Raw genomic sequence first — 26,674 nt, forward strand, 5'->3', positions numbered from 1 at the left:
TCAAAGAAATATCAGTTAGCTAAAAATATAATAGGGTGCATGTAGTAAATGGGAGTCATTGTAATAGTTTATTACTCAATTAATGAGTCCGTTAATTAACTGAGCACTACTAATTTCAAGCCCATTGCCCTACAGTTCATCATCCTGGAAAACACAAGGCTCTTCCTTACCTGACCCTTCAAGCTTCCATGCCTTTGCATCAATGGTCCCTCTACCTGGAATGCCCTTCTCTGCCTAGCAATGTCCTGCTCATCCCTAAGGCTCAATTCAAATGTCACCACCAAGGCACAGTGAATCCACCAGGCACATCCTTTTCTGTTTTCATAGCACTTAGAAAAGGAGAGACTCTTAGAGCAGTTACTGTGTAATTGTTTACTCCTTTGCCCCCAGAAGACACTATAAGCTTCTAAAGTCAGAGATTCTGACTTGTTCTTCTGTGTATCTCCTGTGTCTGACTCTGCCTGGAACATGGAAGGTGCTCAACAAATGTTGGGTCCATAACTAAACAAGGAATTTTTACCTTAAATGATGATGTGAACAAAATTAATGCCTACAAATAAAGATAACAAGTTATCATCACCTAAGTGGTACCAGCCCTTCTGAGCAGTAGTCCAGTCAGAATTAAATTTCAGAATATATAAACTCTAGTTCCGGGCTTTCTCCCATGTGCGGCCCCTAAAGGAAATCAGGGCAGCTGTAACATGTCAATCCTTTCTCCAGGCTAGTGGCTGTTTCCCCTAAATATCTTTTTCTTTTACTCATTCCCGATTTCTTCTTACCAACAGAGTAGAAAAAGTTCATTCTGCAAGGATATATTAATCACCAGCTTTTACTCCCCCCCCCCACTATTTTGCTAAAGTATTGACTCTGGAACACCGAGATCTAAGGTATCTTTACCTTAATTGGTTCTGGCCAGAAAAAAAAAGAAAAGGAAAGGAAAGAAAGCCTCCTTAGAAAGCATAATCTGTGTTTTTTTTTTTTAAATAGAATACTTCTTTCAACTTTTTAAAAAGGAGTTTATTTATTTATTTTTAGAGAGAGGGGAAGGGAAAAAGAGGGAGAAAAACATCAATGTGTGGTTGCCTCTCGCGCGCCCCCAACTGGGGGCCTGGCCCGCAACCCAGGCACATGCCCTGACTGGGAATCAAACATTTTGGTTTGCAAGCCAGCGCTCAATCCACTGAGCCACACCTACCAGGGCTTTCAACTTTTTTGTAGCTATAAACTTCTTCAAAATAAAAGGTTTAGGAAAACTAATATATCTTCTACAAAATAAATTCCTATAAAAAAGAAGAATATATTCAGTACATAAAATACATTGTTTCTCAAAACGTACTACTGAGCAATGAAAGAAACTCCTTAAATTTCACACCTACCATTTACATTGCCTGTGTGCAATGCAGGTCCTTGAGTGGTGTCTTTTATAGGATGTGCACAGACAGTTTCCTCATTTCCTTTTTAATCATTTCTAGAGCTTTTATCAAAGCAGTGTTCTTCACTTAGAGGAGTGAGAAGTGTGCTAAAGAGGAGGTGTAGGGCCAGTGCCCTTTCTGCTAAATTCCAGAACTGTAATGAGTTTGAGGAATGAACCCCAAGGCATTTGCTATTCAAACAAGAATGGTCCTTCTCTTGTTCAGCAAAAGAGGTGAAGAAAACACCTGTGATTCTGGAGAAACTGCAGAACTGTGGAGTTCCTGAAGGCCACCCCGTGAGGCTGGAGTGCCGGGTGATAGGCATGCCACCACCTGTGTTCTACTGGAAGAAGGACAACGAGACCATCCTTTTTACCAGAGAGCGAATCAGGTACAGTCTACACCCACATTCAAGGAGACTTCTAAGCTCAGTGGCTCATCTAGATAAGTCTGTAGCTTTTTGAATCTGCCTTCTTTTACTGAGATTAATGCATTTGAGTTTTGTCCATATGATTGTATATATCAAGAAGTTACTCCTTGTTGTTGCTGGAGGGTAGTCTATTGTATGAATGTCCACAGTTTTAAAACCTTAATTTTTAAGTTTAAAAATGTACTAGGAGGGCCATTTGAGATCTTGCTCCCCACTATGTTGTCAGTTGGGCTCAAGTAAACTCCTATAAAAATTTATTTATTTATTTTTTTAATGTTTTTTATTGATTATATTGTTACAACAGTTCCAATTTTCTCCCCCTTGTTCCCCTCCACCCAGCACCCCCCTCCCCCAGCAATCCCCCCCAAGTCCATACCCCTGGTTCGTAAAAATTAACTATCCCCCCCCTCTCAAATATTAGGACCCTTTGTAATCTTGTAAAAGACAATGGGCGAAGGTCTCAAGCTCCTCTAGCTGCTTCAAGCTGGACATGGTCGTCGTCCTACCTACCCTTGGGTCCAGAAAACCCTAATAAGAGTGGGGGTGTGGAGGGGAGGGTGGCCTTCCCACATGGGGAAGGATCGTGCAGACTCCAGGTCAGTTGGCTGTCTCCGGTCAACGGCGTGCTTGGTTTAACAGGCTGGTGTCCTTGTTGTGTTCTGGGGGCAACAGATTTGGCGAAAAGGGTTAAGAGACATCATTCAATCCATAACTACTAGATGACAAAAGGCAGGGATTAATTTTTCAATGTTCCATATTAGGGAAAAAAAAAAAAGCTTCTTTGTAAGAAGGTGTGCTAGGCACATCTCACCTGTCCAAAACCCTTTTGCCCATTATACTTAGTTTGGGCTGAGGTAAATAGTTTAGGTTTTTCCCCCTCTCAGACCTCTGGGCCTTTTCTGTCCAAGCCATTAGGACAGAAAAGAGAAACCCGTTTTAAAGTGAAGCCCACAGACCACCCCATTCTTCCCCAACCCAGCCATTTAGTTCAGCCAAACTGTTGAGTCTCAGGAGGCAGCGCTGCAGAGAGGATTAAGTGAGGCTTATGCGTACAGATAATCACTCAGGTAATGCGATCATAGGCTTATGTCCTTTGAAAACAAAAAACACGTGTTAATTTATGTAACATAACCGGCAAACAAGTCTCTAAATCTGGAGAAGAAACTTTTAAGACGGTTAGTTGCCCTGTTTTATACTCTACTACTGATCATTGTGATTTTCCTTGAATAATAATTTTTCTCCCTAAGGTTACCCTCCTTGTCTTTAAAGGGACTACATTAAGTCCATTTTTAATTTATCCTGTTCGTTTGCATAAACATAACAAGAGCAGCAAATGATCACTTATGATCTTTAGTTCTGCTTTGCTGGATCTTACCCAAGGAATGTTTGGGGTGACCTTCAGTCTGTTCTTCAGGGCACAGAAGCTGTGCCACATATCTGGCATTCATCCTTGCCTGTACACACCTGTTTTTTCCAAGTCTTTCTGGTCTTTCCTTGTGCCTTAAGGTCCCTTCTAGCCATCTTTCAGGAAAACAACCTTCGTTCCTTCCCTGGAAAGATTGCTGTGGACCGCACAACCAACCATGGTACCAGGCCTTTTATCTCACGGGCTTTTATTACCTTTGAAAGTCATTTCCAGTTCCTCAGGGCTTTCTGGTAACAATCTGAGCCCAAGTATGTTTCCTTTAGGCTTGACATTCCAGTCAAAAACTTGGTCAAAAAAAAACAAAATAGAACCTCTGTTGACAACTGGTCTTATTAGTTCTATGCAAAGGAACTTATGTCATTACTTATTTGTTTAGAATGCCAAACTCTGGAGGGATCAAATAGGGAGAAAAATATACAACGTGAAGGAAAATCTTTGTCCTAATATTCACTGAACTGGCATTTCCATTCTTCATATTTTCATTTTTCCCCCACTAAAAAATTTTTGTTTGTTTTTCCATTACAGTTGTCTCACTTTTTTAGCCCTCTTGTTTCCCTGCACCCTGTCCCTCCCCTCCCCCACATTTAGTCCCCACTCAGTTGCACCTGTCTGTGGGTCATTCATATATATATATATTTTTTAACTTGACCCATCCCCTTACACCTTTCTTTTCCTCCCCCCCGCCCCCCTTGTTACTGTTAGTCTACTTCTTGTTTACATAGCTCTGGTTCAATTTTGCTCATTTGTTTGTGTTGTTCATTAGTTTCCTGTAATAGGTGACAGCATAAGGTATTTTTCTTTTGTTGCCTGGCTTATTTCACTAAGCATAATTTTCTCTAGTTCCATCCATGTTGTTGCAAATGGTAGAAGTTCCTTCTTTCTTTCTGCTACATAGAATTCCATTGTGTAAATGTACCACAGTTTTTTGATCCACTCATCTACAGATGGGCGTTTAGGTTGTTTCCAGCACTTGGCTATTGTAAATAGTGCTGCTATGAACATAGGGGTGCATAGGTTCTTTTGAATTGGTGTTTCGGGATTTTTTGGACATAATCCTAGCAATGGAATTGCTGGTTCAAAAGGCAGTTCCATTTTTAGTTTTTTAAGGAAATTCCAAACTGTTTTCCACAGTGGCTGCACCAATCTGCATTCCCACCAGCAATGCACCAGGGTTCCCGTTTCTCCGCATCCTCTCCAGCACAAGTTGTTTGTTGATTTGTTGATGATTGCCATTTTGACTGGTGTGAGGTGGTATCACATTGTGGTTTTAATTTGCATCTCTCTGATGGCTAGTGATGTTGAGCATACTTTCATATGTCTATGGGCCCTCTGTATGTCTTCTTTGGAGAAGTGTTTGTTCAGGTCCTTTGCCCATTTTTTAATTGTGTTGTCTGTCTTCTTGGTGTTGAGTCGTATAAGTTCTTTATATATTTTGGAGATCAATCCCTTGTCTGAGATGTCATTGGCGAATATATTTTCCCATATGGTTGGTTTCCTTTGCATCTTGCTGATGTTTTCTTTAGCTGAGCAGAAACTTTTTAGTTTGATGTAGTCCCATTTGTTTATTCTTTCCTTTATTTCCCTTGCCTTAGGAGATATATCAGTGAAAATGTTGCTACGTGGGATATCTGAAATTTTCCTGCCTATTTTTTCCTCTAGGACTTTTATGGTATCACGGCTTACATTTAAGTCTTTGATCCATTTTGAGTTTATTCTGGTGTATGGTGTGAGCTGGTGGTCTAGTTTCATTTTTTTGCATGTCCCTGTCCAGTTCTCCCAACACCATTTGTTGAAGAGGCTCTTTTCACTCCATTTGATGTTCTTTCCCCCTTTGTCAAATATTAGTTGACCATATGAACCTGGGCTTATTTCTGGGCTCTCTATTCTGTTCCATTGATCTATATGTCTGTTTTTATGCCAGTACCAGACTGTTTTGATTACCGTGGCCTTGTAGTATAGTTTGATATCGGGTATTGTGATTCCTCCTACTGTCTTCTGCCTTAAAATTGATGTGGCTATTCGGGCTCTTTTTTGGTTCCATATAAATTTTTGAAGTATTTGTTCTAGGTCTGTGAAATATGTTGCTGGTATTTTAATAGGGATTGCATTGAATCTATAAATTGCTTTGGGTAGTATGGACATTTTAATGATGTTGATTCTTCCCATCCATGAGCATGGTATACGCTTCCATTTATTTGTATCCTCCTTAATTTCTTTCTTCAGTGTTATGTAGTTTTCTGTGTACAGGTCTTTTACCTCTTTGGTTAAGTTTATTCCTAGGTATTTTATTTTTCTTGTTGCTATGGTAAATGGGATTTTTCTTTCAGTTTCTATCTCTGAGTTTTTATTGTTGGTGTATAAAAATGCCTTCGATTTCTTAATATTGACTTTGTATCCTGCTATTTTGCCGAATTCACTTATTAGATTGAGTAGTTTTTTTGTGGAGTCTAAAGGATTTTCTATGTACACTATCATGTCATCTGCAAATAATGACAGTTTTACTTCCTCTTTTCCAATTTGGATGCCTTTTATTTCTCTCTCTTGTCTGATTCCTGTGGCTAGAACTTCCAAGACTATGTTGAATAGGAGTGGAGAGAGCGGACATCCTTGTCTTGTTCCTGATCTTAGGGGGAATACTCTCAGTTTTTGCCCATTGAGTATGATGTTGGCTTCAGGTTTCTCATATATGGCCTTTATTATGTTGAGGTATGCTCCCTCTATTCCCATTTTGCTGAGAGTTTTTATCATAAATGGGTGTTGTACTTTATCAAATGCTTTTTCCGCATCTATTGATATGATCATGTGGTTTTTGTCTTTCATTTTGTTTATGTGGTGTATCACCTTTATTGACTTGCGAATATTAAACCATCCTTGCATCCCTGGGATGAATCCTACTTGATCGAGGTGTATGATCTTTCTAATGTGTTGCTGGATCCGGTTTGCCAATATTTTGTTGAGGATTTTAGCATCTATGTTCATCAGCGATATTGGTCTGTAGTTTTCTTTCTTTGTTGTGTCTTGACCTGGTTTTGGAATTAGGGTTATACTGGCTTCATAGAACGAGTTTGGGAGTCTTCCCTCTTCTTGTATCTTTTGGAATAGTCTGAGGAGGATAGGAGTTAGTTCTTTCCTAAATGTTTTGTAGAATTCACTTGTGAAGCCATCTGGTCCTGGGCTTTTGTGTGCTGGGAGTTTTTTGATTACTGCTTCAATTTCACTAGCTGTTATTGGTCTATTCAGACTTTCTGCTTCTTCTTGATTCAGTTTGGGCAGACTATAGTTTTCCAGGAATCTGTCCATTTCCTTTAGGTTGTCAAATTTCTTGCCATACAGTTGTTCATAATAATTTCTTATAATTCTTTGTATTTCTGTGGTATCAGTTGTGATTTCTCCTCTTTCATTTCTGATTTTATTTATTTGGGTCCTCTCTCTTTTTTTCTTGATGAGCCTGGTTAAAGGCTTGTCAATTTTGTTTATCTTTTCAAAGAACCAGCTCCTACTTTTGTTGATCTTTTGAATTGTTACTTTAGACTCTATGTCATTTAATTCTGCTCTGATCTTGATGATTTCCTTCCTTCTACTTGATCTGGGTTTTGCTTGTTGTTCTTCCTCTAGTTCTTGTAGCTGTAGGGTTAAATTTTTTATTAGAGATTCTTCTAGCTTTTTTAGGTAGGCTTGTATTGCTATGAACTTTCCTCTTAAGACTGCTTTCGCTGTATCCCATAGGTTTTGGGTTGTTGTGTGTTCATTATCATGGGTTTCCAGGAACTTTTTGATTTCTTCCTTGATGTCATTGTTAACCCATTCATTATTTAATAGCATGTTATTCATTCTCCATGAGTTTGAATGTTTTTGAGTTTTTTCCTTGAGGTTGATTTCCGATTTTAAGGCATTGTGATCTGAGAAGATGCTTGATATAATTTCAATTTTCTTGAATTTATTGAGGCTTGTTTTGTGTCCTACCATGTGGTCTATCTTTGAAAATGTTCCATGTGCACTTGAGAAATATGTATATTTTGCTTCTTTGGGGTGTAAACTTCTATATATATCGACTAAGTCCATTTGATCTAAAGTGTTGTTCAGTGCCTCAATATCTTTGGTGTTTCTTTGCTTTGAAGATCTGTCCATTGTTGACAATGGGGTGTTAAAGTCCCCTACGATGAGTGTGTTGCTGCCTATATCTTTCTTGGAGTCTTTCAAAATTTTCCTTACATATTTGGGTGCTCCTAAGTTGGGTGCATATATATTTATAAGGGTTATATCTTCTTGATGGATTTTTCCCTTAAGTATTATGAAATGCCCTTCTTTGTCTCTTTTTATGGACTTTGCTGTGAAATCTGTTTTGTCTGATATAAGTATTGCTACCCCGGCTTTTTTATCATGTCCATTTCCTTGGAATACATTTTTCCATCCCTTTACTTTCAGTCTGTGTAGATCTTTTGTTCTAAGGTGGGTCTCTTGTAGACAGCATATATGTGGGTCATTCTTTCTAATCCATTCAGCTACCCTATGTCTTTTAATTGGAGCGTTTAATCCATTTACATTTAAGGTTATTATTGATAAGTACTTATTCATTGTCATTTTCCCCCTTTGTACTCGTGTTCTTCTCTGTTTCTCTCTGTTTCTTTATCTTCTTAGAGCAGACCCTTTAGCATCTCTTGCATTGCTGGTTTGGTGGAGATGTATTCTTTTAGTCTTCCTTTGTCTGAGAAACTCCTTATTTCGCCTTCCATTTTGAATGAGAGCCTTTCTGGGTAGAGTATTCTTGGTTGTAGGCCTTTGTTTTTCATTGCTTGGAATATTTTTTGCCATTCCCTTCTGGCTTGTAGTGTTTCTGCTGAGAAATCTGAGGATAGCCTTATTGGAGCTCCCTTGTATGTTATTAGTTGTTTCCCTCTTGCTGCTTTTAGGATTCTCTCTTTGTCTTTGGATGTTGCCATTTTAATTATGATGTGTCTTGAGGTGGGCCTGTTGGGGTTCATCTTCATTGGGACCCTCTGTGCCTCCTGGATTTGCGTGACTCTTTCTCTCCTCATGTGAGGGAAGTTTTCTGTCATTAGTTTTTCAAGGAGGTTTTCTATCCCTTGCTCTTCTTCTCCTTCTGGAATTCCAATGATACGGATATTGTTACGTTTCATGTTGTCCTGCAGTTGTCTTAGAACCTCTTCAGTCTTGTTCAGTCTTTTTTCATTTTGTTGCATTGTCTGGGAGTTTTTGTGTACGTTGTCCTCCAGCTCGCTGATCCGATCTTCTGCTTCCTCTAGCCTGCTTTTAATTCCTTCTACTGTGTTCTTCAATTCAGAGATTGTATTCTTCATTTCCTCCTGGCTCTTATTGATAGCTTCCATGTCCTTTTTGATGCTGGTATAATTCTCAGTAAGTTCCTTATAGTTCTTCTGGAGTTCACTGTAGTTTTTCTGGAGTTCTTTGTAGTTTCCGCTGAGCTCATTTAGCTTCTCCATAATCCATGTTTTAAATTCTGTATCTGATATTTTGCTCCCCTCTATTTCATTTAGCACTCTTTCTGGAGATTCTACCTTTCCTTTTGATGGGGGGTTGTTTCTCTGTCTCCCCATTTTTGTGATTCCTTTTGTTTGTTGGTGCTTCTTGGAATGATCAGTTCTTCCTGGATCTGCCTCTGGTAGCGTCAGATCATGTACCAGACTGGCCCTAGGCAGCCTGTTGGAGACTTCCAGGGATCTACTGCCTTTGTCTCTCTTCTTTAATTGTTACTATACTCAATCTGTGATCAGCCGTCAGGCTTAAGGACCGTGGGTGTGGCAACTTAATTCCTGTAGGCAGGGCTTTTATTTCCCCTTAGTATGACACCACTTGGAGGGGGATGGTCTGTCTGCTGTACTGGGGCTGAGTCAGCACTGGCTGGTCCTGGGAGGGGGTTAGTGTAGCTTCCACTTACTCCTCCGCCCTCCTGGATCTCCGTCTGTGTTGTCCTTGATGATATTTCTTTAATCTGTCTGGTTGTATTTCAGCTACTTTTTGGTGGATATTTTTCTCTGGTTAGTTGATTGAGAGTCACTCTGCCCACCTTGTCTTGAGATCTTTTGTGAAGGTGCTGCTAAAACATAATTACACAACCCAGGCAAGAAACCCACACCCTCCAATGTCTCCCCCAAATACAATCCCACTATAGGCTGCAAATGAGCCCGTGTTAATATACTTGTGGAGATACTGGGACTCTTATTTCATAGGAGAAACAGAAAGGAGTTGTTTTAAATGAAGGAAGGGTAATTTTTGAGCTGGAAGTTGATAGAGTATTAATATTAGCAATTGGGATCAAGGTTATGTAAGAGAGCAATTAACACTTACACTGTCTGTTTGAAAAGGAGGGGAGGGTTACAGTGTGGAGTGTGAAAGTTGAAGTGTATAGTATTAGGATTATATAATCGGTATATACTATATGATTAGCGTGGGAGGTAGGGTAGACACAACAGACATCCAGGTAGACAGACAGCCAGAAATTGAAAGAGAGGGCTGGGGAGGTTAGAAGGTAGGAAATAGATTGAGAGGGAATTTTTTAAGGATAAAAATACAGAGTAGAGAATAGCAAGACAGGAAGGGAGAGAGGAAAGAGAGAGAGAAAGTAGAGAAGAGAAGGGTAGGAGAGAGAACAAAAGAAGAAGGGGAGGTAGAAGCGAGGGGACTGGATTAAAATTCCTTTTTAAATTATATGTTATAAAAAAGATTAGGAGATTAAAACATGATATAAAGTTGCAAGATAGAGAGAAAAGGTGAATATAGAGAGAGAGGAATAGGAGATAGGAAAGCAAGAGGATTTGGGAGGAAAAGAGCTCAGAGGAGGGAAGGAAATCAGGAGGAAGAGGAGATATTAGGGAGGGGAAGATTGAAATTGAAGAGTTGGCAAAAGATAGGATGAAGGAGAGAAATACAAGAGGTAGGGAAAGAAGTGGGGGTGTTACAGAACCCCTGGGCTACTCCAGTTGAAAACAAACCCACGGGCTCTTTAGTTAGGGGCCCGATTGCCCGCCGCCAAAATTATAACTCTCAATACCAGAGTTTAGTGAAAAGAAAAAGAATTGTTTATTTAACAGTTATATAGATTTAGTTATTTGCGGATTTCTGTTGTTAAGTCTTATGTTCTTTAAAACACCCTTAAACACATATCCTTGCCTCCCCCCCTACCAAACCAGGCTAGTTTTAGAAAAGTTAGAGAAACCGCTTCCCTACTTTCCAAACACAGTTCAGCTTTACCAGCAGCTGCCAATCACTCAATTCTGATTGGGGAGGTCCTTTCTGTGCTGTGGTGCCCTCCAGCTCTCAATGCAGGACCGCCTGGATTCTCAGCCTCCTTGCAAACTGCCTTCTTCCTGCAAATCGCATGGATCTCCTCTCCTCAAAACCGCATGGCAAGAGCCTCTTAAAGCAGCCTGGAGACCCCTTCTCCGAGTCACATGGAGAAGGCCTCTTTACCAAGCCACGTGGAGGGAGCACACAAGAGAGCGAGAGAGCGAGAGCCCCAGACCGAGCGCGTGAGCGTGAAAAAGAGAGCTAAAATGTCCACAGCTGCTTATATATCCCTGACTGCGTCATCTGACGCAGTGGGCGTTGCAAACCGTTCCGACCATTCACAGACCCTTACGTAGGCTCTGTGTGCTTTCCATACCGTCCCCCGGTTCAAGACTCCTCCCATCTACCTGAGGCTTTGGATGCATTAAAGCCATTTTGCATAAAAAAGACACTAGCCACTGGCCTCAGGCATGTGGAGGCATTCTGAAAAGCTGCTTCCTTCTCCCCATCCCCCAGCTGCAAACTCTGGGGTTTTTTGGAACACCCCTGTTTCTGTAACAGGGGGATGGGGTAGAAAAAGAGAAGGGGTAAGAATGGGAGAGTAAAGGGAGAGGGGGATAGATTAGAATTATAATTTGAATATTAAGAGATTAGAATATAAAGTGTAATAGGGAGAGAGAGAGATTATGTATAGGGAGAGAAGGAAAATAAGGACAAGAGATGAAAGAAAAATGAATGTAGACTGAAGGGGGACAAAATAAAGAAAGAAATTTAATAAAGTTGAAGGTGCGTAGCGCAGAGAAAGGAGAGGGTGAGAAAGGGAGAGAACTTAAAATTATAAAATTAACTGAGAATAGGATGCAGGGGAGAATGCTAAGGGGAGAGAAGGGAAGGAAGGGGAGGGGAGAAAAGGAGCGAGAATAAGAAGGGACTGACGGTAGGGGTAGTTAGAGAGAGAGTGAGAGATAAAAGAATGAGGATTTTAACTCAATTCAACTTTTATGCACAGTCTCTGGGTATTTTTGGTTTGTTTGTTTTTTGGTTTTTCCTTGCTTCCTTCCTGAGTCTGCTCCTATTCAAAATTCCATGAGTTTCAAATCTTTTCTGGTTGGTTGGCTGGCTGTGGGAGGGTCCTGCTTGATTCTGGGATTGCTAGTCTTTTTTTCGTGGGCCTACCGCCGCTCTGCTGTGAGCTGCCTTTAGTTGTTCCCTCCTGAGGCAGCCTCAGCCCTCCTCAGGCTTGTCCAGCTACTCCTTCCCCCTGTTGGTCCAGCCTGTGCCTGCCAGCAATCCCCGCCCTGCCTCCAGTCCTGTCTCTATTCCCAGGCTACAGCTTCTGCTCTCTTCCCTGTCTATATGCCTGCGCACCCTACCTCTCTCCCTGTCTCAAGATCGTCCTTTTGTTCTGCAGGACTCTGGCACAGTCGGTCAAAGTGCCGGGCCCAGTGGCCCTTTCCTGCCCAGGGCCTCTCCCCTAGTCTGGAGCTTTGCAGTGGCTTTCCTGCCTGTGCTCTTCTCCTTGCCCCAAAACTTTCTCTATTCCGAGCTACCGCTTCCGCTGGCTTCCCTGTCTATCGGCCTGCGCGCTCTATCTTTCTTCCCGCTCCAGCACCGTCCCTTTGTTCTGCAGGATTCTAGTGTGGTTGGTCAGCGCAGCACTCTCCTTCCCCAGAGCTCTCTGCCGGTCTGGAGCTTCGCAGCAGCCCTTCCCTGCGGCCCCTTCTCCTTGCCCTAAAACCGTCTCCCCTTCAGAACCTCCGCCTCCGCTCTCTTCCCTACTTACACACCCTGCACATCCTATTTCTCTCTTAGCCCCAAACCTGCCTTTTGTTCTGTGGGATTCTAGCGCGACTAAAGAGCAAACACTGATTTCAAGAACACAGTTCTCCCCCGGTCCGGAGTTCCGTAGCAGCTTTTCTGTGCGGCCCGTCTCCTAGCCCCAAAACTGCTCCTTTGTTCTGTAGGGCCCTAGCGCAAGTGCTGGGCGCGCCCGGGATGCCGAGCTTTCCGTCGGAGGTTGCAGCTGAGGATGTTTCTCTCTAGACACAGGTCACACAGTTTTTCCCAGTCCTGGTTGTTCACTGTTCTCTCCCTCCTCTGGCTTTTTCGGCCAAATCCTCTCCCTAGCTCCCTACAAGAATTCACTCCCGGCTAGTGAGCTCTCCGGCTTGATACTGCAAACGCACGGAGTCTCAGAATGACTCAGCCTGCAGTTTGTGATAAACCCCTCCACCCCCCTCCACGCTGCTCCCACGATCTCCTCCCCATTCACGTTATCAGATATTCCCACTCACTCAGTCATTCCTCCCCGAGTTTGTTCCTCCTGGATTGTCTCCTTAACAGGAGCAAGCTGAGAACACTGTTCCTACTCCGCGGCCATCTTGGTCTCCCCCCTATAAAAATTTAAAACAAACAAATGAGGAATTTATGAAGACTATGCATAGTTTCTGTCATGTGTCTTTAGTCATATTTGTAATTGCTGTTACTCAGAAAACCTCTTTGATGGTAATAAGCTAAAATAAACTAAATCAAAACAAAACATTAAGGCACCTATACTCCTTTACCCATCACTACATGGTTGTTGTTTTTTTTAAGTATATTTTATTCATTATGTTGTTACAGTAGTTTCAATTTTCCCCTTTGCTCCCCTCTGCCCAGTACCCCCCTTCCCTCCACCAAACCCACCACCCTAAGTCCATGGGTCGTGCATATAAGGTCATTGGCTTCACCCTTTCCTATATTATTCTTAACTTCTCCCTGTCTATTTTGTACCAACCAATTATGCTTCTTAATACCTGCACCATACCGCCATTTCTCCCCCTCCCCACTCCCAGCTGATAATCCTTCAAATGATCGCCATACCTATGATCCTGTTCCTATTCTGGTTTGCTTAGTTGGAATTTTGTTTTTATTTTTTAGATTCAGTTGTTGATAGTTGTGAGTTTGTTGTCATTTTAATGTTCATAGTTTTGATCTTCTCCTTCTTAAGTAAGTCCCTTTGACATTTCATATAGTAATGGCTTGGTGGTGATGAACTCCTTTAGCTTTGCCTTGTTTGGGAAGCACTTCATCTGCCCTTCCATTCCAAATGATAGCCCCGAAGAATAGAGTAATTCTGGTTGCAGGTTGCTTTTCATCACATTGAATACTGCTTGCCAGTCCCTTCCTGCCTGCAAAGTGTCCTCTGAGAAATCAGCTGATAGTCCTATAGGCACCCCCCTGTAGGCAACTCTCTGCCTCTCTCTTCTTGCCCCCAGGACTCTCTCTTTATCTTTCACCTTTGGCATCTCAATCATGATGCATCCTGGTGTGGTCCCCTCTTGTCCAGCTCACCTGGGACCCTCTGTGCTTCCCGGACCTGTATGTCCATCTCCTTCGCAAAATTTGGGAAGTTTTCCTCATTTTTTTTCAATTCTTGCTTCCTCATTCTGCACTAGTTGACTGTTTTTTTCTTCCTTATGTTCCAAATCATTGACTTGAACTCCGGTTCCCTTCCCTTCACCATTGGTTTTGTGCAGATTTTCCTTCGTATCACTTAGCATAGTCTTCACTTCTTCTCTTATGCATTTGCCGTACTCAAGCATATCTGCCAAGCCTGTGAGCATCTTTATCACCAGTGTTTTGAATTCTGCATCTGTTAGGTTGTCTATCTCCTCATCTGCGAGGTTGGCTATCTCCTCATCCCTTAGTTCTCCCACTGGAACCTTGATCCATTCCCCATTTTGGGCCATACTTCTCTGTCTCCTCATTCTGACAGGCTCCTGTGGTTTTTTTGCCTCCACAACCCAAGTAGAGCTGTCGCTCCTGTTACGTTGTAAGGGGCAGAGCCTTAGGGATTCGTCAGTGCAGGGCGACATGTTTCACCACATTGTGCCCTATATGTGGGGGAGGGGTCCGAGAAGAAACAATGCCACCTGCCTAGCACTCACCCCTTTTCCAGGCACCTCTCCCACTTCCGCACTATACTGGCACCCCTCTAGCTGCTGCCCTGGCCGTTGTTCCCAGAGTGGGTGGGTCTGAGAATATTCTCAGTTCATGCCAAAATTTTACCAGAAAAAAAAAGCATGAACTATATATACACAAACTTCTCAGATGCCCACATTTTGCAAAACCTGACAGATACAACATTCTCTGTGACAAATTCCAATGACTGTGGAGAAATAACTCTCAGTAGAAATTTTTGTACACCAGCTGCTTTTGTGTGCTTGTCCCCTTGTGGCATAAAACCCAAATGGCAAAGAAATAAAGAAGTTATGGGAAATCAAGCAAGGCATCCACTCTAAGAAACTGGGTTGTTAAAGTTACCTTAAAAACAACCATGTAGACCTGGCCAAGATGGAGGCATAGACAGACACGCTGCATCTCTCTCCACAACTAAGAAGAAATACAACAACCTCAAAACTAGAAACAACGAGAAGTTCCAGAAAATCAAACTGCATGGAAGTCCAAAAAAAAAGATATAAAGAAGAAATACTCATCCAGACAGGTAGTAAGGGAGAAGCCAGGGTGGAGAAGACATGGTGTGGTGGTGGCAGCAGCGGCGGCAGCAGCAGGCCAGTGGAAAGCACAGTTACACATTTCAAATAGTCAGGAGGGACACCTGGGGAGCGTTCCCAGCTCCTCACCAGAGGCGCAGCTCACAGTCCCAGACTCGAGGAAAATCAACCCTCATTGCTTCTGACTGTGAAAACCAGAGGGGGTTGAGGTGGAGGCAGAAACTGCTGGTCTCTCAGCAGAGTCCACTTGTTTAAAGGGGTCCATGGTCCTAGAACATCTGAAGACTCATCCACTCTGGGAATGACAGCAAGGCAACAGCTAGTGAGGCACCAGTCCTATACAGAAGTGAGAGAAGTGCCTGGAAAGGGGGTGAGTGCTGTGCAAGCAGCATTGTTCCCTGTCAGACCGCTCCCCCACATACAGCGCCACAATGTGGTGAAACAGGTCGCCCTGTACTGACGAATCCCTAAGGCTCCGCCCCTTACAACGTAACAGGAGCGACAGCTCTATCTAAGGCACAGAGGCAAACAAACACAGAAGCCTGTCAGAATGAGGAGAGAGAGAAGTATGGCCCAAAAGAGGGAACAGATCAAGGTTCCAGTGGGAGAACTAAGCGACAAGGAGATAGCCAACCTCACAGATAAGGAGATAGCAACCTAAAAGACGCAGAATTCCAAACACTAGTGATAAAGATTCTCACAGGCTTGACACACATGCTTGAGTATGGCAAACACATAAGAGAAGAAGTGAAGGCTATGCTAAGTGAAATGAAGGAAAATCTGCACTAAACCAATGGTGAAGGGAAGGAAACCAGGCTTCAACTAAATGATTTGGGACATGAGGAAGAAGAAAATAGTCAACCAGTACAGACTGAGGTAACAAGAACTGAAAAAAAAGTGAGGAGAGGCTTGGGAACCTGTGGGAGAACTTTAAATGTGCCAACATCCAAATCATGGGGTTGCCAGAGGAGAAGAGGAAGAGCAAGAAATTGAAAACTTATGTGAAAAAACAATGGAGGAAAACTTCCCAAATTTTGTGAAGGAAATAGACATACAAGTTCAGGAAGCACAGAGAATCCTGGGCGAGCTGAACCCAGAGGGGACCACACCAAGACACATCATAATTAAAATGCCAAAGGTGAAAGATAAAGGGAGAATTCCTAAAAGCAGCAAGAGAGAAGCAGAGTGTTGCCTACAAAGGAATGCCTATAAGACTATCTGCTGATTTCTCAAAAGACACTTTGCAGGCAAGAAGGGACTGGCAAGCAGTATTCAATGTGATGAAAAGTTAGGACCTACAACCAAGACTACTCTATCCAGCAAAGCTGTCATTTAGAATGGAAGGGCAGATGAAGTGCTTCCCAGACAAGGTAAAGCTAAAAGAGTTCATCATCACCAAGCCGTTATTATATGAAATGTCAAAGGGACTTACTTAAGAAGGAGAAGATCAAAACTATAAACATTAAAATGACAACAAACTCACAACTATCAACAACTGAATCTAAAAAATAAAAACAAAATCCAACTAAGCAAACTAGAATAGGAACAGGATCATAGGTATGGGGACCATTTGGAGGGTTATCAGCTGGGAGGGGGAAGGGGGAGATATGGGGAAATGGTGCAGGGACTAAGAAGCATGATCGGTTGATACAAAATAGACAGGGGAAGTTAAGAATAATATAGGAAAGGGTGAAGCCAAAGAACTTATATGCATGACCCGTGGACATGAACTAAGGGTGGTGGGATTGGTGAAGGGAAAGGGGGTACTGGGCAGAGGGGAGCAAAGAAAAAAATGGAACTACTGTAACAACAATCAATAAAATATACATAAATTTTTTTTTAAAAAAAAAGAAAGAAACACTCTTTCTATGCTAACAATTAATTCATCTAACCCTGGGCTTAAGACAACCAAGTTTTCCCATAGTTTCCTAACAAATTTCTTGTTGAAATGTCCAACCTGGTTTGCAAAAGAGATTTTCCTGGAATTTGGTTGTGACAAGTGGGGATACCCTGGGGGGGACTATGACTCTGGGAGAGTTGGAGCAATGGAGAGGCCAAGAACAGGTCTCGGCCTGCATTACAGCCTCAGCAGGTTCATTGCTGCTCTTTTTGTGACTTCTTTTCTTCTTCAAGCTTGCCTTTGATGTTTGCTTAAAGCTGAGTCCCCCTTTCTCCACCTAGGGACAGGGAAGGGAGGGGAAGCTCTGCATTGCTGGATTTGTCCCCTAACCTTGACAAGGCTGTTTCTGTCCCCAGATACAATGTGGATATATTCTTTCTTTTCTCCAGTATGCACCAGGACACAACAGGGTATGTCTGCCTCCTTATTCAGCCAGCCAAGAAGTCAGACGCTGGATGGTACACGTTATCAGCCAAGAACGAAGCTGGCATCGTGTCATGCACTGCTAGGTTGGATATATATGGTAGGTATAATGGCATCAGTTGAATACCTGTGTGTGATAGGCAACTTAAAGGATCTTTTTTTTTTTTTTCAAGGATAGTTGTAGTAAATTTCCATAAATGAATTGGATGGGTTGTATTTTAGTGCTTAATAGGTGGATTTTTAAAGTTATTTCATCGTTTAAAGTAACTCAGGACTTTGTACACTTTATATGTTATTCTAAGCTTAACCTTCTTCCAAAAGAGGTCCTCTAATACTAGGGGTTACAGCTACTTCAGAATGTACATGTGCTTGTACTTCTGATCATCCAGCATCTTCATGCCGTCTCCTTGGTGCCAAGGGCCATCCACTGGAACTCCCTCCAGCCACACCAGAAGACTTTTCCTGATCTCATTAATTTATTAATTCATGTCACAAATATTTTTGTCCCACTTCCCCAATCAGACTAATAATAAAGAGCTGTCCTAATAATGATATCAAATGACATTTGTATAATAACTTACAATTTTTTTTAAAAAGGACACTTAGATCTCCTAAACCCATGAGATTTTTGTAATTGTTGTTATTCTTATTTAAATGTTGAAGAAACTGAGATTCGGAGAGATTAAGTGACTACATCCAGATACCAATCCTAGGTTTTGTATCATTCCTTTGAGTTATATTTCTAATTTTTAAAAGGATTTAATGAATTAATCTTTGTTCATTTGTTTGTGTACTCTATTCCTCTCCACTGTAATTTTGACATTAACTGGTATTTTTGGAGACATATTCCTTAACCCAAAAGAGTGATTCTTTTTTTCTCCTTAAAAAAAAATAATCAGTCACTTTTAAAGTTTCTTGTTTATTACTCGTTTAATATGAATAACCAGAATAGTATCCCCTTTTTTGAATGCCACGCAGGAGGGGAATTGGCCTGCCATTTTCCTTAGGTTTAATATCCGGAGTGATATGTTTCTTAATCTAGGCTAAGTCCTTGAACCATTTCACAGACTTCACCGTGTCAGAAGGAAATAGGTCTCCAACTCAATACCAATAAACCCTGAAACTTCTGACTTTTCTCAATCCTGCCCTCCAGTGGCAGAGTTCCCAGTTCACTTTGTCCTGACTCACCTCTTTTTGGCTCCTGTCCTATTGCCACAGCACCAATAGGAGGCATTGTGTCCTTAGTTGTGACCTTCAGGTGGAGGAGGGGATGGCGGTCTTCAGCTAAAATCAATCTGCTATGTCCTTCACCACCATTCCCTGCCTGTCTGAGGAATGAGGACAGTAGGTTTCCCTGTCTCATCAAAAAGAGAGCTTTTTATTTTTAAGATTTTATTAATTTTTTTAGAGAGAGGGGAAGGGAGGGAGAAAGAGAGGGAGAAAAACAATGCGTGGTTGCCTCTCTCACGCCCCCTACTTGGGGACCTGGCCCGCACCCCAAGCATGTGACCAGACTGGTAATCAAACCAGCAATCCCATAGTTTTCAGGCTGGCACTCAATCCACTGAGCCACACCAGCAAGGGTGTAAAGAAGGCTTTTAGTAGTAGCAATTATAGTAGTCCAGGTAAGATGTCAGAGAGAACAGGGAAATGTTAAGAGGTGTCGGGCTGGAGGAGAGGCTCGATTAGCTACTCATGGCGGCCTCCCAAGTGCCTGATCTTCAATGGAATCACTGTAAGTTTTGTCCTCAGTTTTGTGACTTCCGAAGCTTGATCTTAGCAGTTCACTTAAAAGTATTTAAACTCTGAAAAACTGATTCAAAACAATAAAATAAACAAAGGACCAGTTTATAAATGGGAATGCTAAAAGGGTCGATACCTTTCTAGAAGCCAATGCCTTAGGGTTCCCCACCTGATGCTCCCCCATCTCCACATCAAGGCCTCTGGAAACCTAATCAGAAGACTGTTTGGTAATTTCTGAATCAGAGACCACAGTGGGAGCTAGACATTTTGGATGGATATTTCATTCAAGCCTAATGGTTGTGCCTGCTAAAATCAGGGTCTACTTTGGATGGTGCTTGGTGAACACGGAAACAGTAATCTATTCTCTTTTGCCCTGAACCATGATTAATCAATGATTACTTTTCAGTCTTCTTGCTGTAACCCATTGGAACCTGATTAAGGTGCTTGGTAGATAATGGACAATGAAGGTGATGAGAGTGTGGGCAAGTGCTTCCCATCTCTTGGCTTCCATTTCTGTAGGTTTCTTGGTTCCACATTCTGAGAGCCTACAGCCCTCTCTACACTGCCTCGCAGGCCGCATGCTAGGACAGAGAGCAGATAATTTTCATAAATCTCCCTACTCACCCACTCTTCTTTCTGATATTCCCAGATCTTACAGGATTAGTATCACAGGTTTTGGAATTAGGGGTTTAGGAGCCCAGTTTCCCTGTTTCTGGCAGAGAAGGGCAGATTTTATTGTTTTCTTTACAAATGAGGCATTTCATACCCAGGTATATTTAAAAGCTTTACCAAGATCCCACAGGAAGTGTTGGCATGGCAAAAGAATGCATGCCTACAGTGTACCCACTAGACTGTACTCCTTTGATGGCAACACATTATTTGGTCCATTTTCCAGCTCAGTGGCACCAGCAGATCCCGCCACCCATGTCCATCCGGCCCAGTGGCAGTCGCTATGGATCTCTCACCAGTAAAGGACTTGACATTTTCTCTGCCTTCTCCTCTATGGAAAGCACAATGGTGTATTCATGCTCTTCTCGGAGTGTAGTAGAGAGTGATGAACTTTAAGAAAAGTCTGGGTACCTGCTGTATAAGGGGGCAGACTGTGGAGGGGGAAGGTGGACAAGCCAGAACCAGTGGTTTCCAAGCAACTGGATTTGAGTAAGTTTCCATGCCGCTGGACCTATGGCAAGAAGTGCTTTGTATAAGACAGCTGGGGACTCTTGCAGTCTCAGCTGGGGAAGAGATGAAGGGCTGTGCCTTTTAAAGATTCCAACAAAAATGTGAGAAGACAATAACAGAAGAACCAAAGATGTGATGCCGCTGCCATCCACTGCTTTGGGGAAAAGCTAGCATGCTCCCCCTGCCCCATGCTGTTAGAAATGTCTAGGTCCTACTAGGAGCAATTAGAAGCCATATGCTTAGGCTGAGAGGAGTTAGACAGTAGTGACCTTATGTATTACTAACTCACCCAGCAATGCAAAGGGAAAAGATGGGGAGGTCTCCATCACCTTTCATTGGTTACATTCATAGCTGTAGTTTTGGTGGCTTCATTATGTCAGCTTCTACTTAGCATTAGGAGATCGTGCCATACAACTCACATATGTGAAGAAGCATTTTTGATTTGCTTATCCTGGGTGTACTGAGCCACATAATAAGGTGATAAAATGTGCCTGAGATACAAAATCACTGAAACACTCAATATTGCACAGTGCACTTATTCTATAGCCGTAACAGGGCTCCACCCACCTGTCCACACCATTTTCTTTTGGATACAATGGTGAGTGGTTTTTCTTTCTGAATTTATATATTCCTACACTCTAGAACTAAGGGGTTGTTAATAAACCAACCAGAAAGAAACCTTCTGGGGGGACACTTTTTTTTAACTACTATCTTCAATTGCCACTTGCAAAATAAGCAAGAATCGTCATCCTCTGCCCAGAAATATACTGACCCTCCCGCTCCTCTACTCTCCCAAAAGTCTGGAAGTGTATGAGACAGAGAGGAAAAAAGAGGTGCAAGCAAGGGGAGGAAGGGATGGGAGAGCGTTCTTCACTTGCCCCCACAGAGCAGTGGTTGTGGAAGGAGAGGTCTTGAATAGTTGTGAACTCCTTTGAGATCATTAATCAAATTGCATTTTCTCTACATAAAATATTATGCTAACTGGAAAGTAGGAGGAAAGGGGAATTTGCCTTTTTATGCTAACCCACCAGTTCAAAACCTGCCTTTCAACTTAAGGAATTTTTAGACTTAAATTCACTGCAATATCCCCAGTGCCTAGAAGGGTACTTAGCAAAGAGCAGACATTCAATAGATATTTGTTGGATGAATTAATCTTATACTAGATAGAGAAATCTACAATTCACACACCAGTCCAAAAAATTGCCCTGGGAATACTGATCACAGCACAGTTTGCTCCCAGGCTCCCTGGTGATATGAGTTGTGAGTATCTATTATCAACCCCCTGTGCCCAAGTCTCTGGTGTTCTCTGAGCCAAGCATTCTCAGCAGGCATCTTACGCAAGTGAACAAATAGTAATTGCTTAGAAAGACTTCATACTTCCTTTTTCTTTACTTCATGGCAAGGATTTTCAGTATAAAAATTAATTGGTTCACTCAAAAAATCATTTTTGTGTATGTAAGATGCTGTGCTTGAGACTGTGGGAGATACAAAGATATGAATAAGACACAGTCCCTGATCACAGAGAGTTTACAGTCTGGTAGAGGTGATAAGATATAAGCCATGTAGAGTGCTGCTTCTTGGGACAAAAAAAAAAAATCTTTTCCTTATCAAATAGAAGTTTCTAGTTCTCTTCATCCTATATTTTTCATGACTCTAAAATCAAGGTTTTAGTTAATTATTTAGCAGAATTATTAGATTTTGTTCCCTTTTTTCATGTATACAGGAATAATACTAAATAGATAGGCAACTGTAATAAAATATAATGCATTTCATATAGAATGCATTCCATAAAATGTTCTATTTCCATAGTGGCTTCTATTATGAAATCTATAACCAAATGGAAGTTCCTCACTCCAGGATCGCTCCTTCACAGCTGTACACCAGACCTGCCCATCACATATCCTTTTGTAAACCCTAGACTGTTCTCCCACGAAAGGATATTCTTCATCGCGATATGTCTTAGCTTTCTGAATACTTTTTTATCTGTTGGCTTTTAGTGTTCAACAGAGAACAGGGATAAATATTATTATATTTGGCCATTAGATGGTGCTGTCTGACCTAAAATATAAAATCCTCCCCCTCCACCACCGCCACCCCACAGCTCTCCACACATCCCCCCCCAGCCCCCCTCCCCGCCCTTTGAAATTTGAGCTATTGGGTTATGTTAAAGCAGGGTTTCTCAACCTCAGCAGCACTGACATTTGGGAGTAGGTAATTCTTCATCTGGGCGTACTGTCCTGTGCACTCTAGGATGCTTAGCAACATCCCTGGCCTCTCTACCCACTAAATGCATAGCAGCCCCTCCTGGGGTTGTGGCCACTCAAACCATTTCCAAACATTGTGATATGTTCTCTGAGATGCAGAATCCCCCTTTGCTGAGGACCACTGAGTTGAACAAATTAGTGCCCTGCTTTGAGAATTCTAAGAGAATTCAATTACGATGAGGAATACTTAGAGAAGAAATTTTAGTTCTGCCAGATATGTTTGAACTCAACATCGTCTTCCTCTTTTTGTAAGTGATTTTTCAACCTAGTTTAATAATTTCTATTAATGACATTTAATAATCCAAATAAAAAGCATCCAAGTCATTTTTACTTTCTCTATCCAATTAATTGATAAATCCTGCTTACTCTAACATTGTTTTATTTACATTCAGCCCTTCCTTCTCATCCCCCTGCAGTTCTCCAATCAGACTTTCATTATTTTATTAATTTCCCTCAATGTTTCTGACCTCAACATAATACTTCCAAGTGGCCTTTCTGCCTCTAGTCCTATTGTTTCTCCCCACTCAAATCCAGCCCAAATCTCAGCATCACCCATTCTTCCTGAAGCACTACTCCAGTCATATTATTCCCCAATTTCAAATCCCCAGTAGCTCCCTGGAGCTAACTCAGGTGCCAGCTGTTCTGCTCTGTGGTATTCAAGGCTTGCTCCAATATGATCCCAAAGCTTTTCATCCATTACTGTACTCAGAAAACACACCCAATGTGGCAGCATACTTAATCCAGTCCCCTGCTTTCCAGCCACATGCCTCTCTTCTGCCCCTACCTGGAAGCCTCTGTCCCTAGTCAACACCTATGGAAATCTTACTTGTTCCTGAAAGTCCATCTCAAAGGCCACCACCGCCTCTCTGAAATACTTTCTGATTCCCCAGATTCCATCAAATACAATTCTACTTTCTTTGAAACCTTATAGCAAATGTCATGAGTCTGGAAGAAGAGAACTTTGTATAGTATTTAATGTAAAACACAGCCTCTATATAGCTGCTTACACTAGATTTTAGCTACCCATTGGTATGGACTGTGTCAAAAGTTTTCTCTTACCTTGTAAGAGTAGGCGCTCAATAAATATTTACTGACCTAAATTGAACTTTAAAATCTATGTAAGTCGGTATGTTTCTATATAAAGTGAATCTCCTGGGGAACTTTTAAGAATCCTGATACCCAAGTCACAACCCCAAATCAGAAAGTCATAAGTTCTGGAGTTGTGGCCTAGGTATCAGTATTTTTTAAAGTTTCCCAGGTGATTCCAGTGAGAACCAAGATTCAGAAGAGTCATTTCAGAACTTACCAAGAAAGGTCCGAAGGGATGCAGATGGCATAAAGCTGTCTTATTGGCATCGGTGAAGAACGTACTCCCCCTCTTTGCCCGTTCAGTGCATGCCTAGAAAGTAGAAATAAATACGCACTTTGGCCTCATTACACCCTACTCTTTTGCACAATGTTCATTAGACATGTAGCATTCTTAAAGGCCCCAGGGGAACCTCAAAAACGTGCAAAAATGGACCAGAGAAAAAGGAAAAGTTGGTGCAATTCATCTGATCCTTTGTTTCAAAAGCTGTACTGATCCCATAACCACCCTTCTCTCCAAAGACCCGAAGGGCTTTTTATAATGTAGTCAGTCATGGAAATGGGGATCGGAGGGAAAGTAGAGAACAAAAATGAGCCATTAAAACCTGTTTGAAATATAGTGTCCTTCACCAAAGTAAGGTTTTAATCATAACTGCCAAATAGTAGAATTGTTTAATGCATCTTTCTATTTTATTCATCATTCAATTTTGGGATGCACCCAATGAAATGAGAAATTAAATGGTCAGAAGACTAGCAGTGGTAGAGCTAGAGCTCTGAATGACACATACCGTGGAGAGTAACTCCCAGCAGGGTCAAAAGCTGACTCTTTCAGGGATGGGGTGATTTGGATAATTTTCAAATGATAAATGGGTTGCCTTCTAAATGTTCACTTGTAAATTGGCTATTTAAAACTCAGAATATATTTTCTTACACACATATCACTCAATGCTAGATTCCCAAGTGAACCCAGTAAAGCCTATTTAATTCGTGATTGAGTTACAGTATGTACTATGCCTGATTGGGTAATGGTTCCAACAGTAGGGGTCCAGGCAAAACAGCCAATAAAAGGAGAAGAAAGACTTCTTCCTCCTCCCTTTCTGTGTCTATGATGTGTCAAAGTTAAAGAATGTCTGTGGTCCTTTCTGCATCTATCCTCAATCTGTGTTTTTCCCCCCAGATGCCCCACGCCTCACGTCCTATAACACCCCTGCTGTAACCCATCCCATCTCACCCTGTCCCTGTCAGCATGCCAGCATGCTTCATGATCCAAAATGCTCTAACTCCGGTTCCATGCGTCTTGTCTTGGTTACCTGAAGAAAGTAGTCCAATTGAACAAATTCTGAATGCCTTTAACTTCCCAGAGGTTCTGCATTTTAAAAAGCAGTTTCTAATTGATAGAATTAGACAAAGTTAAAAAAAAATCAAGCTGTGAGAGAAGGTCTAGAAAACTGACTGGGTCAGACACCCAAATTGTCCTTGTTGATCACAGCCTCTCCCAGGCCTCCTCCTCCCTACACACTCCCGAAGCACCTACCAAGCTGAGATCCTTGCCTGCGTCTGTTCGTATGTGGGCTATAAGTTGGTTGTAAATTTAAAGACAAATTTACTCATCACGACCTCTATTCAAAGTCCCTCACAAGGTCCTAGGGTAACCTGGCCTCAAAGTATTTCTGCTGAGGCTTGAGTTGAAAATCAATGTGCCTTACCAGTAAGATGTACAGTTACTTAGATTGCAACAGAATTTGTTCAAGTCCTTTTCACCACTAATTGCCTTTTCTTGTTTTAAGTGGATCAATATTTCAGAAAGTTAATTACTAAAGCTTTGCTCAAAGAATGCCAGCATCTTCTAAACTTCGACAATGTAGTGGTCATCAATATGCTTAGAAAGTTGCAAATACGATGTTTTTTAAAAACTGTGCAGTGCAAAAAAATGCACATTTGTTAAAAATATGTTTGCCTCATTTCTGTCTAATTATATATTAGTTAGCATAATTGGTATTATGGAACCATAAACAGGATGCCTTTTGTTAACATGTAAACAATGGCCACTTCAAACTCCAAAGAGCAAAAGCCTTGAAATTGCAAGAAATAGAGAAAACACACTTTTCGGTCCTCTGAAAATTGTGCCATAAATGCTAAAAGTAAGCATAAAGAAAATGATTGTACTGTAGAGGCATATAAACACTAATTTGCCAAAAGATTTTAATATATAAGTGAATAGAAAATGTTTCCTTAATAATAATCAAAATATTTAACATTGTTAGAAAATATTTTAAGGCTGAATTGAAGTAAATGTACATTTTTCTTTAAAATGCAGAAAACAGTTCTAATTTCCAGGTTTAAAAATTACTTTTTGATGATAATAGAACTGATTTTTTAATGTACAAAAATATTTGAGATTTTTTTAAGGATTTTAAAAAATTATCTTTATAATTGTATAAATTACAACGTGAATTATAACCTGGCTAAATATGTCTAGAGCAACGGAAAGATGATGGGGTTTTGGTCTTTCTAAAATATCCAGTAGATTCACTAGACTTCTCACAGAATGTTCTTTAACAATCTAAGATTAAAATTCATTCTGCTTCCTAACTAAAAACAGAGACACTTTAAAAAGTAAGACTTTAAACCAGTTTAGATTGAAAACTAATGGAGATACAAGTATAGTTTGTCACAATATGAGGTGTTCTAATACTCACAAGGGACATAAATTATTTTCATATAGTATGATAAGAGTGAATTACTTGATGTTCTAAAATTACAAAGAATCTGATATCTCCGCACAGATTCAGTGAGTTATCTGCAGACTAGAGGCAGATTCTTGTAATTTTCCCACAATTAGTGGTTTAAGAATCCAGTGAACTATGTACGAGTATTGACTATAGTGGTCACAACCAAAAGATTACTAAATGTGAATATGTGCACAGTATAAATGAGTTTACTGTGTATTTTAAGGAGAGTTAAAAACCCTGTAATTCAAATGACATAATTTGAATGCAACTATATTTTTTAACACACATTGGAAAAAAAATTTTATTTTTCAGTATTT

General features: G+C 41.2%; 1 protein-coding gene across 1 annotated transcript in view; it reads left to right on the forward strand.

The window, feature by feature from the left end:
• The window catches only part of MYPN (myopalladin), a 112,176-nt gene extending 87,945 nt beyond the window's left edge, over positions 1–24,231 (forward strand). The window contains exons 18-20 of the mRNA XM_090278098.1: positions 1,638–1,803; positions 17,320–17,453; positions 19,992–24,231. Of these exons, the coding sequence (XP_090134224.1) occupies positions 1,638–1,803; positions 17,320–17,453; positions 19,992–20,161 (470 nt within the window). The 3' untranslated portion in view covers positions 20,162–24,231. The remainder of the gene's footprint in view (positions 1–1,637; positions 1,804–17,319; positions 17,454–19,991) is intronic.
• Positions 24,232–26,674: the final 2,443 nt, after the last annotated feature.

The sequence above is a fragment of the Furipterus horrens genome, unplaced genomic scaffold (genome assembly GCF_987537825.1).
Source record: "Furipterus horrens unplaced genomic scaffold, mFurHor1.1.pri manual_scaffold_5, whole genome shotgun sequence".
NCBI classification, from domain to species: domain Eukaryota; kingdom Metazoa; phylum Chordata; class Mammalia; order Chiroptera; family Furipteridae; genus Furipterus; species Furipterus horrens.